At 44.3% G+C, this 15,448-nt stretch overlaps 3 protein-coding genes across 3 annotated transcripts; 2 read left to right on the forward strand and 1 right to left on the reverse strand.

Annotated features, from left to right (window-relative positions):
• Positions 1 to 410: 410 nt before the first annotated feature.
• On the forward strand, positions 411 to 7,880 carry BNIPL (BCL2/adenovirus E1B 19kD interacting protein like). Its single transcript, XM_006861392.1, has 10 exons — positions 411 to 454; positions 1,267 to 1,362; positions 1,541 to 1,605; positions 2,026 to 2,253; positions 4,948 to 5,130; positions 5,316 to 5,418; positions 5,644 to 5,775; positions 6,784 to 6,870; positions 7,009 to 7,107; positions 7,823 to 7,880. Exons 1-10 carry the CDS (start codon positions 411 to 413, stop codon positions 7,857 to 7,859), a joined length of 1,074 nt encoding a protein of 357 aa, XP_006861454.1. The 3' UTR covers positions 7,860 to 7,880.
• A 903-nt stretch (positions 7,881 to 8,783) lies between these two features.
• LOC102831715 (chromosome unknown open reading frame, human C1orf56) lies at positions 8,784 to 10,664 on the forward strand. Its single transcript, XM_006878314.1, is given in 3 exon segments — positions 8,784 to 9,573; positions 10,539 to 10,638; positions 10,640 to 10,664. Coding segments are annotated over 3 exon segments (915 nt in total).
• A 2,181-nt stretch (positions 10,665 to 12,845) lies between these two features.
• CDC42SE1 (CDC42 small effector 1) lies at positions 12,846 to 15,276 on the reverse strand. Its single transcript, XM_006861393.1, has 4 exons — positions 15,223 to 15,276; positions 14,616 to 14,726; positions 13,712 to 13,800; positions 12,846 to 13,475 (listed from the first exon to the last, which is right to left on the reverse strand). Exons 1-3 carry the CDS (start codon positions 15,274 to 15,276, stop codon positions 13,726 to 13,728), a joined length of 240 nt encoding a protein of 79 aa, XP_006861455.1. The 3' UTR covers positions 12,846 to 13,475; positions 13,712 to 13,725.
• Between the last annotated feature and the right edge of the window lie 172 nt (positions 15,277 to 15,448).

A 15,448-nucleotide genomic window follows, 5' to 3' on the forward strand; every position in this document is an offset into this window, starting at 1 on the left:
GCTTGAAAAAAACAGGCCTCACATAGTGTAATAATGAAAATGGTTTCTCTTTTTACTATTATTATTTTTTTTAAAGCAGCTTTAGAAGGCTATAAGGGATGTGGAAAAGAGAACAAATTGCCTTCCTAGACTTACCCAACACTAGCCATCCTAGGAAATGCACTGTCTTCCCCAAAACCCGCCCCCACACTGGAGGCAGGGTTTCTCTTTTGGGCAGACCTGCTTCTTGGGAGGGGAGGTGGCAAAACCTGTTTGAAGATGAGTTTGCCTGCCTTCCACACCTCCCTCCTTGGAGGCAACAGAAACAGCAGCCGAAACAGAGAAAAGAGGGAAAGAAGTGTTGGGGAGCTGGGATGACCAGCTCCCCGACAACTCCCAAGTATTTAGAGGAGACAGGAAGACATGTGAAGATGGGAACTATACAAGAAGCAGGGGAAAAGGCACCAGATCCTGGGTAAGTATTACATTACTTGATTGAAAATAGGAAATTAATAGTCTGTAGAACTCTCCTACCAACCAGCTTTTATCTGGTCAAATCTTAGGGATTCTTAAGGAGGTGAGACCATAAGAGAATTTATTTGCAGGAAAGGGAGGGAGGTAGACATTTAAGTAGAAAATGTCAATATGGTATAGGAACTGGAGGACAGGATTCCAGAATGATTCCCTAGTCAAAAAAAAAAAAGATTTCTATATTTTGTTTGATAACTTTACCCATGTTCTTCATTTTCCAATCCCAGAATGGCTATGAGGAAAACCAACCCAGAACTGAGGGTCCAGGTTCCCCTTCCAGCTAATGTCCTCCTCCTTACCTTCTTTCTCCACTCCTCCACCTATGCCATGGTTTCCCCGAGCCACTCCCCAGCATGGTGGAGGAAAGGCTGGCCTGACATGGTGCCATCTTCTCTAACTTTGCCCAGTGACAGCTGGGCGTGTCTGTTTGGATTCCAGCCAGTTGTAATGTGGAACACCACTCACCCTCACTTTGTAGGTGGAGCAATTGCCATGGAAGCAAATATGATTAGTTTCACCTTCTATTTTTTCTCTGCTCTTAAACCCAGCTGTAGAGATAATCTTCTTTCAGCAAGTCTGTATAGGAGACCAGAGATCTGAGTTGTTTTCTTGTATTGTTTCTTATAAAACAGATTGTGCCCCAATCTGTGCCTTAATTATTTTCTTCATTCCAGTGTCCCTTACCTAGTGCCCAGTGCATTAAGACACTGCCAAGGTTGTCTCATGATAATTCTTTCTTTTGGGGGACTATCTTAGGGTCAGGGAGAATACAGAAGCAGCAGAACTAGGAGCAGCCCTGAGACTTGGGGAACTGGAGCTGAAGGAGGAATGGCAGGATGAAGAATTCCCCCGGTGAGAAAACATGAATGAGGTTAGGAGAAGAGGGATGGCTACAAATGGAGGTGCTAAATTAGGACTTGAAGGGAAACGAAAGAGGATAAAATGGTGAAGAAAGAGAATTGCTCAATTGACGTCTGGCTTGATGCTTTCAGTCTATATCTCTGCCCGTTTTTTAATCATGTCCCTCTAGATTGCTTTCTGAGGACGCTGGCCCTTCCGAAGATCCTGAAGACCTCAAAGAAGACTCTCAGGCAGGTCTGTAAAGTAGAAATAGGCTTGGTTGTTGTTTTGTGCCGTGGAGTCGGTTCCGACTCTGTACAGGGTTTCTGAGGCTGTAAATCTTTACAGGAGCAGAAAGCTTCATCTTTCTTCCGCAGAACAACTGGTAGTTTCGAACTGCTGACCCTGAAGTTAGCAGCCCAATTTGTAACCACTACACTACCAGAGCTCCCTAGAAATAAGCTTTAGGTGCCTGATTATGGCCCAGTGAAGGGCTAAGTCACTCTTATCCTTTTGGAGTTTTATTTCGCTGTTCTCAAATGGCTCCTGTGCCAGTTCTTCCTTTTCTAGAATTCACACCATTTTAGTATTTCTACATAGAGGAATTGTAATCAGGTTTACTAACACCCACCCTAACTTCGACCCATCTTTCTTTCTTTTTTCCTTCAATCCCAGGTACATACCCCAGCACTTTAGCCCTCTGTGGCCAACGCCCCATGCGTAAGCGTCTTTCTGCCCCAGAGTTGCAGCTAAATCTGACTGAAGGGCCTGGAGATAGTGGAAGTTCTCCCACCCATTCTGCACCTTCTTCTTCTGGTGGCAGTTCTGACCTGGCGATAGATGAATTGGAGACACCTTCAGACTCAGAACCGCTGGATAGTGGACATGAATTTGAATGGGAAGGTGGGAAACCTGAATTTGTTTGAGGATTGATATGGTAGAAATAGAGGCCAGTATTAAAGAAGCCCAGGATGGATTTAATGGGACTGAAATTAGAACAAACACAGGGAGGACCAAGAGACAAGTCCAACAAAATCAATTTCCTCAGAATAGAATGGTTGCGATTATAGATCCAATATGAAAGTAGTCAGTAGAAGAGGAAAGGCACGTTGTTTATTGAAAAAAATGTTATTGATAGAGTGTTACATGTTATCACTGAGCTAGGCCTGGAATTGTAAAGATAATCCCTACTCTCAGAGACTTCTCTGTTTACAAGGGAATAAACATATATACAAATACATGCGGGTTATGATCTACATTGAGAAGGGAATGGTCGGTTCTATATGAGAGGTGTCAGAAGAAGTTTCACAGAGTAAAGTATTGCAAGCTGATGTTTATCAGATAAGTGGAGAAAAGGCATTCTAGGAAGAAGAAACAACTTGGGCATTGTTATAGGGAGAAAAAGTGACTCTATTTTTTAATATATAAATATTATAGTCTTTATTAATAATAGTCCGAAACAGGAGTAAACACAAAACAAAGACAAACAGATCCCTCGAGTGAGGAAAATCATAGACACACTGATGAGTTTCCAAAGTTCTGTCTTCTTGTGGTGGGTGACCTTTTATAGGGCACAGAGAACAAAGTAATCTCCCATAACCTTGACTGACAGCAGCCATATGTCACATATGCATGCCAGGCCTAAGGAAACAGGGAGAGGACTATCGCAGATAGAAGAGTTAACATTCTCTGAGGCTCTTGGGATATGACATCACAACCAGATGACCATCAGAGGGTACGTCTAGGAATTTTCCTCTGAGGCCGGGCCTGGTTGTCCCCCAAACCTACCCTCAAATATACTCTGCTTCTAACTCTGGCAGTTCAACTATCAGAGGTCCATGAGGTACACAAGAAAAATTGGCATCTGAACACTTAAACCTAGGCACAAGAAGGAATTCAGCTCTGCCTGGCTGTTGTTGTTCACAGGAAAAAAACCTTCAGATGTTATGCTCTACAGCAGCAGTAGCATGACGTGGGGAATTCAAAGTGTTCATTAAGCATGACTGTTTAGATGTGAAGGGTTAGAGGTGAAAAGAGACCAATAAAAAATAATGCTATGAGATGTTGATGAGGTCATATCGTGGAAACCCCTGCTACCATGCTAAGGAGTTTAGGAAATGGGGAGTCATTGAAACAAGGACTGTTGTTGTTGTTAAGTGCCGTAGAGTCAGTTCTGACCCAAAGTGACCCTGAATAGGGTTTCCAAAGAGCAGCTGGTGAGCTTGAACTACTGACCTTGTGGTTCAAACCACTTTGCAGTCCAGTGCATTAAGTCACATAACCACACCACCAAAGGACTAACATAAACAAATTTGATGGCTCTGTAAGGAATAGAAACAACCTACAGACCCATCTGTAGCATTATTGATGCTATTATGGTGTATCCATACAATAGAATACTGGTGGTGGTGGTTATGTGCCTTGGAGCGGGTTCTGTCTCATAGCAACCCTGTAGGGTTTCTGAGGCTATAAATCTTTATGGAAGCAGAAAGCCTTATCTTTCTCCCACAGAACAGCTGACAGTTTCAAACTGCTGACCTTGAGATTAGCAGCATATAACCACTACGCTACCAGAGCTCCTTGATAGAACACTAAGGAAGTTTTTTTCCTTTTAAATGAAGAAACTATTGTTATGGAAGAATTATGCCGATTGATGGGTATAAATATATTATCGTTTGAGTGAAAAAAATTGGAGAGAAAAGAAAGCTTGCTTTGTGGATTAGAGGAGACTAGAGGCAAGGAGACCAGGTCAGGTGGCTAGTACTAAAGCCAGGTGAGAAACCAGGTTGGTAATAGTGGAGAGGGTGATGAATATTGTGGAGGTAGATGAAAGAGGATCTGGGGTTCACCAGGTTTCAAGGCTAACAAGAAGGAAAATGTCTCTGATGACACACAGTTTTCTCTCAGGCAGCTGGATGGACAATGAGCTCCTTCATCAAGACGAACTGTAGAAGAGAGGAGGAAAAGAATAAATATGAGTTGGAGATTACAAACTGCAGATATCTACTCTAGGCATTTAGGGATGTACATCTGGAGTTAAGAAGTCTGGGTTAGAGAGCCATCGCCTTACTGGTGGTAATTGAAGACCTAGGAATAGATGAGCTCACCCAAGAAAAAGATATAGAGAATCCAAGAAAAACTGATACTGGCCAGGGCCATAGACCTGCCCTAGTGTAAGGTTATGCCAGGGTTATAGTCAAGTAAAACAGTAGGATAATGAGACATAGGTGAAGAGAGTCCAGCAAGGAATTCAGTTGGACAAATGAGGGCTAAAAAGTCAAGGAAAAACCAAAGGAATAGGAGATTGGATTAATAAACTCTAGGAGTCTAGGTAAGGAACCCTAGATGCACAGTGGGTGGGGTTAAGCATTGGGCGGCTGACGGAAAGCTCAGTGGTTCAAACCCAATTGCTGCTCTAGTGGATGAAAGATGAGCCTGCCTGCTCCCAAAAAGATATATAGTCCTACTGTGTCCCTTAGGGTCACTATGAGTCAAATAGACTCGGCAGTAGGTTGGGTTTTAGGAGTATGGGTAAGATCCAAGATACAGAAAATAAGAATTCTGCTCTGGTGATCCTTTCCTATCCCTCTCTTTTAGATGAGTTGCCCCGGTCAGAGAGTCTAGGGGCTAGCGAGGCAGCTGAAAGACTGGGTCAGGGTTGTGTGTGGGATGTGGCTGGAGAAGATGGTCATCGCTGGAGGGTGTTCCGAACAGGACAGCGAGAGCAGCGAGTGGACATGACTGTCATCGAACCCTATAAGAAAGTTCTATCTCATGGAGGTAATCACTGGCATAAATGAAGGGTCAGGAACCGTAGCTTCTTGAATAAAATGCCTAAGCTAGACCCTCTCTTAGTGAGCTCAAAATCCTCCCTGTAACTTCCATGGACTCTGAGAGCCTCAATCTATACAAAAGTAGTATCTATCATTTATTGACTGAATGAATGTCACCCTTGTCCTCCCCAGGTTACCATGGTGATGGCCTCAACGCTGTTATTCTCTTTGCTTCCTGTTACCTACCTAGAAGCAGCATTCCCAACTACACCTATGTCATGGAACACTTATTTAGGTGAGGTGAAAGGCCTGAAGAGATACAGGAGGATGTTAGGGAAGAAAAAGCAAAAAAAGAACTTCCAAGATCATAAGGGACCTTTAAAAAGTTTGTATAAAAATGGAATCAAAGATAATGGAATTTCTCCATGAACTTTTTGAAGCCCCCTCATACAGTCTGTAATAATCCCTCTCACTCGCAACCCAAAATGTACACCTCCCCTGACAATTTCATTCTTTCCAGGTATATGGTAGGAACTCTGGAGTTGCTGGTAGCTGAAAATTATCTACTTGTTCACTTCAGTGGAGGCACATGTAGGGCCCAAGTACCACCTCTGAGTTGGATACGCCAGTGTTACCGTACCCTGGACCGCCGGTGAGACTCTAAAACGAGAGGGCCACAATTCTCAATCTTATCTCTTTCTTTTCTATTGCTTCACTCTTTCTTCTAGCTAGTCCCTTCCTCTGGTTCTATGTCTCCAAACCCCTTTCTATTACTCTCATGTTTTCTGTCTTCTCTAAGAATCAGGGAAGTCTGGTTTCAAATCTTGTCTTTACCATGAACTCACTGTATGACCTTGTCATCTTGGACAAGTCACTTAACTTTTCAGGTAGTTTCCTTATCTGTAAAACAGGACAATTGAACTATGTCCTGTAGGGTCGCTATAAGTCAGAGTCAACTCTATGGCACATCAAAACAAAATGGAAATAGTAGTACCTTTACCATTGGGTATTTGAGGAAACCAAATAAATCACTGTGCCATATTGCCTGCCCACAGAGAAAGCCAATTCCTTTTTTTCCAGTCTTACCATTTATTTCATTTTCATTGTATTCTTTTGCTTTCTGCCTTCATCCCTGACTCATACATCTTTTTTTATCTCTAACATTCCTCACTTTTTTGTTTTCCCATCATCTATTTGCTTAATTTTCTCGTTTCCCATCTTCCCTTACATACTTTTCTCTTTCTTCCAGCCTGTTTCCTTTTTAATCCTCGCTGATCTTCTTCCACTTGGAGTATATAAAGAGTCTTGATCATGGAGGAATGGGGAAGCATGTAAAGCAAAGTTAAAAAAAAAAAAAATGTAAAGGGGGCGCACAAGAATGAGGGCGAGACTAAGAAAATTATGTAAGGAAGGGCAAGGAAGTAAATGGAGTACAGAAGAAGATCAGGCTGAGGTATCCTGAGAGAAGAATTTTTTAAGGAGGAACATAAAGAACTAAACAAGATAGGTAGGACTGAGACTATAGCTAAAGTAATGGGGATTAAACAAAACTGCCCGAAATCTAGAAATAAGAGAAGTAAAGGAAGTTAAAGTACAAGACATTGTTCTACTTATTCTTTAGACAAGGTGGAGGAAGAAATATTCTTATATTCTTCTTTAGGCTCCGGAAAAATCTACGAGCCCTGGTAGTTGTCCATGCTACATGGTATGTGAAGGCATTGCTGGCACTGCTGCGTCCCTTTATCAGGTACTAGCTCTCGGAACAAGGATCCCCTTCCCCCCTTTCTGGTATTAACCATTCTCTACTCACCACATTTCCTTTTGCAAGGGTGTCCAGGAGCCCTTTCTCTTTTTAGAGTACACTTGGTTTATCCTCTCTTTTCAGTTCCAAATTCACAAGAAAGATCCAGTTTCTGGACAGTCTTGGGGAACTGGCTCAACTCATTTCCTTGGATCAGGTCCACATCCCTGAAGCTGTCAGACAGTGAGTACTGAACCTAAAGCGTGAAGGTTTGGGGTGGTATATGTAAAGCTGGTCTGCACTTTCTTAATGTCTTTGGGGGAGACACACAAAAGAACTAAAAGAGAAGACAGTGCTTCCAAATGCTTTACTGTATCGGGGAAAATACACACCCAGAGAAGAAACTAAGGACACTACCATGTGTCTGGACTCCTGGTGTGGCACTGTAGGATCCACACTGGACTGTGAATCACAAGGTTGGCAGTTGAAATCTACCAGCTGCTCCTTGGAAACTCTACACAGACAGGGTCACTATGAGTCAGAACTGACTCAATGGCACTTAACAACAACAGTCATGTGTCTCATAAGATGCAGTTTTAAAATTGGGACTTTGAAAGTTTGTGGAAATTTTTCATTATCTTTTCATTCCATTTTTCCACGAATTTTCTGAACTCTCCTCAGATACGTGCTGAAGCATCAAGGAAAAAAAGAATAATTCACAACCCAAGAGCTAGAGGAGATTCAGACCAGTCCTAGAAATTAGGAAGCGATAGGTGGGCAGTGAACAGGAGAGTGTATTTGGTGGGGAAAGGTTGTAGGGAGCAAAGGATCCAAAGTGATGACTCAAGCATTCAGTCTTCTAGCTCTTCCAGTTCACCTAGCTTCCCAACGGAAACCAGTGAGTAAGACCCAGAGCATCCTGCCCCTGGCCCCACTTATTTCTCCCTTTCTGTCCTAGGCTAGACCAAGGTCTCCATGGCTCAGGAAGGACCTAGCACAAGACTGGAAAAAGGGCCTGAGAACCAACCAGTCTGCCTATCCCTGAAACATAGGAGCTGTTTTATAAAGTATTTCATCTTCATCCTCACTGCCACTGGATCGTCACATCTACATGAGGTGGCATCTTTTCCATGACCCTGCCTACATCAGGACTTTTGAGATCTGGAAGCTCATTTGCTGGGTGACTTTTGTGTCAGTGGGGTATAGTGTAGTGAGTGCAACGACAAAAGCATTTTGGGAAAGTGTGGAGCTTTGGGTTTTGGTCTTGCTTTAGCTATAGAAACCTGGGCAAAATAATGTCTTTGGATGTCATTTTTCTCTTTCTAATGGAAGGGGCTGAGATCCTTCCCACCTTTGCAGTTGTAGCAGTTCGTGAGTTGAGAGGTGAATGGGAAGAGCAGGGCTTAACTGCCCATGGCCAGCGAGTCTGTGGCAAGAAAACAGCTCTGTATTGACCCCCTGACAAATCTTGAAAAAAACTACCACATGCCACGGTTTCCTTGAGGTCTGTTTTAGGCATGTATGCTTGCCTGTGAGCCTGCGGAGGCGTGCTTTTGTGTGTGTAGTTTTGTCCTCTTTAGTAAATGCAAATGTGTAACATTTTAATAAACTGCGATGGGAAATTTGAGTTCTGTGTCAAGGAAGTGAACAACTCTTGCCCCTACTTCTAACATCACAATCCGTGTTCTGGCGCCAAGATCTTGCGGTGGAGGTTTCCTAGGATTTTTGAATTTATTACAGGAGTGCAGCTACGCGGAGGTATGGGGGAGGGGCGTGGCGCGTGCGTAGGTAGGACGCCCCTGTCCCCGAGGACCTCGGTTCAAACGACCCAGTGAGTTAAGGAGCTGAAGAGAAGGAGAATAGATAGTAGCTGGGCCTTCCTCGCTGGCCTCCTTCTAAACCCTAAGCTTCCCAGCCCCATGGTCCCCCCCGCCGCCGGCACGCTGCTCTGGGCCCTGCTGCTGAGTCTGGGGTCCCCGGCGGCGGGGGCCGAAGGCCAGACCCAAACTCCAACTGGGCTGCAGCGGGTCAGTTTCCGCTTTGGAGGCCCTATGGCTAGCAGCTACCAAACCACCAGCCGTACTGGCAGACCCCGAAAGATGAAGGTAACTCTGGAAGATGAGGAAGACGCCGTGGCCACTGCGGACCACCTGGCAGGCCCGGCTGCCGCTGAGCTCTTGGCCTCCTCGGTGGCCACAGGCATCAGCCACCCTCGCGGGTCTGGGGAGGAAGAAGGGGTTTTGGATGAGGAAGTTTTGATTAACGCCAGAAGGAATGGCACCAACCTAGAGACTCACAATACGGATCCCAGCACAAGATTTCCAGCGAATACACAGGATCGGGAAATCAGGCTGACTTCAAGTATAATACCCTCCACCTTTAAGTCCACTGCGGAACAGCCGGGCTCTGAGATCACCTTGAGCCAGTGGTCGACACCTGGGTCTACCCCGAACCGGTGGCCTCCACCTTCTCCCACAGCCATGCCACCTGCAGAAGATTTGCGACTGGTGCTGATGCCCTGGGGCCCGTGGCACTGTCACTGCAAGTCGGGTACCATGAGCCGTACCCGGTCCGGGAAGCTACAGGGCCTGGCAGGGCGCCTTCGCGCTGGGGCGCTTAGCCAAATCCGCACAGAACACCGGCCTTGCACCTACCAGCAATGCCCCTGCGACCGGGACCGGGAAGAGTGCCCCCTGGACGCAAATCTCTGTGAGGACTGCACCTCTCAATCCAGCACCAGCCGCATGCCCAGCACCAGCACCAGCCCCGCTCTTGCTTTTTGGAAACGGGTCAGGATTGGGCTGGAAGATATTTGGAACAGTCTCTCTTCAGTGTTCACCGAGATGCAACCAGTAAGTGCTTGTGGATGGATCTGAAAAGTCCTGTTATCCAAAATCCTGTTGCCAGCCAGTTTGCTTGCATGAATTTGACTTTTTTGCTGTTTATTCATAAATGCATTGGTTATTTACATTGTTGGCCATTAATTCAATTCTATTTTCTTGAGCAACTGCTGGTTATTGTGCACCATGTACTATTGGTCACTACATGATTACTGACCAAATAGTTGTAGATAGACTTCTTAATGCACAGATAATTAATGGGTATGAAGGGACTTATTAATCATTAGTTTTCAGGTAATTACTGCAGCTCAACAGTTAACAGCAGCCAATGAGGTTTTATTAGGTGTACTTTTACCTGGATCAATCTTCGCAATAACCTGATGAGATACAATTACCCCTAGATGAAAGCTGGGGTTAAAAAGAATACCCTTACAAAGCTAGTTAAGTGGCAGAGTCACTGTGGGATTCATACCCAAGTTTGAGACTGAAGTCCATGATTGGAATCACCACTCTATGCATCCCAAATAACAGATAACTGTCAAGCTGGGATTCTTCCTAGCAACCTAAGAATTCTCAAGAGAGAGTCCTCTACCAAGAGTTACCTACCAATGGTCTTGATAGACCAGATGAAATATTCTCCATTTGGGTAAGGAGAAACACAATAAAATATCCTTTGTCAAATGTGATTAGCTTTTGTCTTTCTCCTTGTGTCCAAATAGGGAGAGTAGGGATAAGGGAATGGGGCTATGTGGGTGAGGGAGATGAAGGCTGAACAAGAACAAGGGCAAAGATGTGACTGAAATTAATCCCTTTTCTTTTTTTTTTCTTACCCAGACAGAGAGAAACCGAAGGTGAAGGCCACTTCATGCACAGGAAGAGGAGGTGTCAGCATCTCAACCTCTCCTCCCCTTTCTATCCCAGCACCCACTGGGTATTTTTAGTACAGAAAAACAAAACTGAAAAACGCGATGTTTAGTCTTATGTCTTTTTAAGAGTTATCGGAGGGAAGAGAGCATAAATCTCCTAAACTGAACTCTAGGTACCTAGTAACATCTGACTTGGTATGTGGGAGCTGTATGTACGATAAGCACTGGGCCCCAAGTTTGGTTGGAACCACATGGTCGGCAGTTCAAAGTCACCAGCCACTCCCCTGAAGCACTAGATAGGGTTACTATGAGTTGGAATCAACTCAACAGCACCTAATAACGCCTTTCCCTAAAATAATGTAATGTTGGTCATTCCTCACATTTCCAAAGTTGGTTTTAAACAAGCAATTCTTTAAAGATTTGAAATATCTAAGAAAACAGATTAGGAAGAATAAGGAGTCAGTCGAGCTCTTAAAAAATAATGTGGCATTCCTGTTTTCACAATACTTGATGTTCCTCAGGCAGGGCAATGTTAATTCAAAATTCCATCTCCACCACTTTCAAGGAGGTACATTCACTCCTAGCTTTTCTTTAACCCCATATACACATGTAATGATTATTCTGCAGCTCTTGCTTAAAATTTTTTTATTTGAAAAATGTATTTAAAAGTCCAACAATTTTTAATATAAATTATGACTCTCAAACCCATTCCCATCACCTAAAAGTTATTGACGTGATGGTAGCATACACATTAGAGAAGGCAGCTAAAGGCAAGAGAGCACCAAAAGATTGTGTCCAAAAAACTGGTTATTAGAATGTGGCTGACGATCAGTATGACCAGAGAATACAGAAGGCCTGCCCTGTCCTGTTAACCCTTCAGGTCTAATATAACCCAACCAATTGAAGTATGTAAGGTAACAAGATGGGCCACTTTCAGAGCAATTATCTTGACTGGAACTGCGAGTAAACTGAGAATGTATCTCTATGGCCATTTCTAGACTGAAAAATTACAGGAAATACACTGAAATTAGCAAAAAGTAAAACCTCAATCACTGCAGGTGATTGCAGGGACAAGCAAACTAGATAGATGGACTCAACAAAGTGGATCCTAGTTTCCACGTTCCTGACCCCCACTACAAATAGAACATTTCCTATTACAGAGCTAACAAGACTCACCTTCTTGTCTCAGTAAATAGGAGCTCATTTGTTTTGTTCTGCCTTCCCAATCATCCTACAAGGAAGGAGCCAGAACAAAAAACACCTGAAAAAACTGAAAGGAAGACCCTGCTTCTACATTGCTTTCCCACCTAACGTACACTCTTAAGCCAGGTGGGGAATGGGAGCTGGTCTTCATACAAAACTCCCTGAGTTTTATCCATCCATGTCTGGTTCTACACTAGGGTACAGAAATCGAGCTTCAGTTTCGGGAGGATAAGCTAGGGTGTCTACAGCACTATTGTCTTTTTCTTCCCCTCCAATTCCACCACGTCTCCAAAAGAACCTCCATGGAGAAGATGGTACATGCCCGTTACACAGACAAGAACCCATGTTAAGCATACACAACACATTGGAGATTTGTGTAATTTGGAGATCTGTGCAGCATTATTGGCTGCTTTGTAGGAGGTCCTAGCTCATCATCCACAGCTCAAGCCTTAGAATGGATAAGGCGATGGAGATGAAATGAGGATGTGGAAATCACTTAAGAGCTGAGGTTCTCAACTAAGCGCCATTTTTTACCTCTAGGTGACATTTGGAAATTTTGGGAGACTTAGCTGTCACAATGAGGCTGAGACAGAGAGGTTACCATGCACAGGACAGAGGACAGCCTCTTATTACAAAAAGTCCAAAGTACCTAGACTGAGAAATCTTGCTCTAGAACCTCCCTACGCCTATGCTGCTAGGATCTTTAGACACCCAAACTCAGAGATGCTTGTTTTCAACCTGTTTATCTCACAACCCTTATCATCCTCAATGGCCAGGAAATCCTCCCTGAGATAAGAGAAATTCTAGTTTTGTTGTATTTTGGGTGATTTGTCTCCAGACTCCTCTTCCTCCCCTCTCCTGGGCCAGCAGGGAGGTTGGCAGAGGGCAAGTCAGGTCACTGGGACTTAAACGGATGAAAGGAATGTTGTCAGGCTAAGACCAACTTCTTAATTCTTATTCAATGGGAAACTGAGGCTCCTAACAGAGTTGGGGTTAAGGACAGAGGTAGTAGTAGCATGGGGTAATTAAGAACTCATCTTAAATTAATTTCTTAATCAAAAAATAAGAAGAAGAAAGTTGCTGAGGAACTAGTAATGCTACAGAAATATAGGGTTAGAAGCCTCACTAGAAAATGACATGGTATTGGCAGAGAGACTGAGAAGCTGTGACATTGAAGTCTGAAATCTAAAGAGGAAGCGTGGATTCAACAGTTGTCGCCTCTCAGCCCCTGGCTGGTATCTGTTTCAGTTCATTCCAGGAAGGAAGAGGGGAAGAGCAGGGAGGTAGGGAGCGTCTTGGCAAAGCCAGCTTCAGCTTTGGTAATCTCACCCACCTACCCCTGTTTAAGGAGTTCCAGGTTAAGATTTTAAAAACAACTGGCACCCAGATCATCATTCAGGAGACCGGAACTCATCCAAGGTTTTTAAAGAACTCCCATCTCAGATCTGAGGGTGTCCAGGACTTCAGCTGAGCTCCTCTGGCCAACCAGTAGTCACATGGTCAGTCCTGCTGCCTTGACCCCATCTCCAGGAGGGGCCATAGTCAGAGGAAGTTGAGGGAGTCCAGCCCCCAAGCCTTCTGAGGCACTGTGAGACAGACAGGGAAAAGAGAGGTCCTGGGGTTACTGGTTCTAAGAGGGATCTGGAGGGGGCAGCATATCCTCTGGACTGGACACAGAGTGGGGTCTTCAAGATGGTGGAACCTGGATTTAAGAAAAAAAAAAAGCGGGGTGGGTGGGTAAGCCTTATGAAGAAGGAATCACCTAGTGCAGATTCTAAGCTATTTCCATAGTATTCCCTTTTCTCTGTTTCTATCTGCACAACTCCCTCTCTCTACTTTTCCTTTTTCCATTCAAATTTTCTCATCATTTTCACTTCCCATTCTTGCTCCAGAGGATCAGGGGTTGGAGGTGTTGAGTGGGTTTCTCTCATCACTCACCATTTCAAAAGGAGCTACAAGCCCCTAGAATTGCTCCATGGCCTGTCTCGGTTTCCCTTGGATCTCATTTGTTCCTGAACTGCACCTGTCTGTGAAAAAGCACACATGAGATATAACATCCCACATCCCACAGTAAAAGGTCTTCCTGTACCTCCAGGTTGGTCCCATCTCCTTAGTAATAAAATCAATCTGGAAAGATTTAAAACTAATGATCATTCCTCCCAGGGAAGTCTCAACGTCTCCCTTCACACACTGGCCTTTCTAGGGAACATGGATCTTCTGTTGTTAAGATCCCCTCACTTAGGACTCTTACATATTTATCTGAGCTTTAAAACAGTGAAAAGATTCCTTCTTCACTCTCTGATTTCCCTTATTTTGAGAAAAGAAATGCATTTTGGACATTATTTAGAGTAGAAGATGCTCAGCCTTTTTCCTACCCAATATTCCCAATCACATTATGGGAGAATGAAGGATTATACCTTTTGGAGAAAGTCCTCCAACACACCAGTGAAGGATAATCAGCTAATTAATTATATAGGTGAGGGAGCCCATGCCCAGAGTCCTGAAGTGCCAGGTCTGAAGTACACAGCTGTTGGCAAGGATTAGAATACCAGATTCTAGCTTCCCAATTAGCACTGGACTCTGAACCACAAGGTTCATGGTTCGAGCCTGCCAGTTGCTCCTAAGGAGAACGATGAGGCTTTCTGCTCCCGCAAAGATTTACAGACTCAGAAACCCTATACAGGGTTATTATAAATCGGAACCGACTCCATAGCACTTAACAATAGCAGCAGCTTTCCCATGAAGTATTTTGTTCTGTCCCCTACTTGACCTTTTAAAAAGGAGAACAGTTCTAGACCACAAACCACACCTCCATATCAACCCCTGCCCATTCCCTTGTTACCATGGCAAGTCCATCTCCAGCCCCCATCTCCCCAGAGCCAATATGAGTCAGGTGGACGAAATTCATTGGTTCCCCAATCATGGTCCGGTCAATCCGTCTCCTCTTCTTCTTCTGTTTGAAGTAAATAGGGGAATCATGCCTAAAATTCCCTCCTCCAGTCATAATGGAAGAAGGATTTTGTTAAAAATACTTGAGGAAGAGCTAAAAGCCTGGTAGTAGATGGGAATATGGCATTATAACAGAGAAATCATGAGAATGTAAAAGGTAAACTTAGCACAATATAAACACAGAGAAGACATAGACTAGCAAGGTGAGGGCAGTGGCCTACAGAGTAAATACTGGACAAGGACAAGTCAAAGTCACCTCTGGCTGATGAGGAAACAATGGGGCAAGCTAATAGGCATTAATCTCCACCTACATCAGGAGTTGACAGCTAGTACCATTAACTTTACATCACTCAGTCCCCTTTATTCCAGGTACACATCTGTCTGACTACAGCAACTATCCTAGCAGAGGAGCAAGGAGTGTGCCTTCTAGATGGTGTGCCTACTTCATAATCTACGGTAACTGATTTCTGTGGTATTGGTGTGGGGGTGGGCAGACTCACCGGCTGGGGTTTCTCTACTACACAGCAGCCCAGTTTGTGCCAAAATTCACTCATGTTCCCTGATGGTTCCAGTTTCACTCCTCTGCCTGAGGCCCCAGAGGGCTCTTGCTCTGGTGCCTTGGCTGTCCACTTCTTGATGTCCCCCCAGGTAGGACAAGAATACCCTGGGTTCGCTCAGCTGGATGAGTTTAGAAAAAGTGGAGTCCTTGGAGCCCTCAGCTGATCA

The sequence above is a fragment of the Chrysochloris asiatica genome, unplaced genomic scaffold (assembly GCF_000296735.1).
Source record: "Chrysochloris asiatica unplaced genomic scaffold, ChrAsi1.0 scaffold00042, whole genome shotgun sequence".
NCBI lineage: Eukaryota > Metazoa > Chordata > Mammalia > Afrosoricida > Chrysochloridae > Chrysochloris > Chrysochloris asiatica.

What these genes read in the sequence shown, in the direction of transcription:
- BNIPL (XM_006861392.1), top strand. Translation starts at nt 411, where the DNA reads ATGGGAACTATACAAGAAGCAGGGGAAAAGGCACCAGATCCTGG. An exon ending in GAAAAGGCACCAGATCCTGG is followed by an intron (nt 455 to 1,266) that starts GTAAGTATTACA and finishes GGACTATCTTAG; the next exon opens with GGTCAGGGAGAATACAGAAG. An exon ending in ATCCCTGAAGCTGTCAGACA is followed by an intron (nt 7,108 to 7,822) that starts GTGAGTACTGAA and finishes TTTCTGTCCTAG; the next exon opens with GCTAGACCAAGGTCTCCATG.
- CDC42SE1 (XM_006861393.1), bottom strand. Translation starts at nt 15,276, where the DNA reads ATGAGTGAATTTTGGCACAAACTGGGCTGCTGTGTAGTAGAGAAACCC. An exon ending in TAGTAGAGAAACCCCAGCCG is followed by an intron (nt 14,727 to 15,222) that starts GTGAGTCTGCCC and finishes TACTTCAAACAG; the next exon opens with AAGAAGAAGAGGAGACGGAT. An exon ending in CTGGAGATGGACTTGCCATG is followed by an intron (nt 13,801 to 14,615) that starts GTAACAAGGGAA and finishes GCTTTTTCACAG; the next exon opens with ACAGGTGCAGTTCAGGAACA.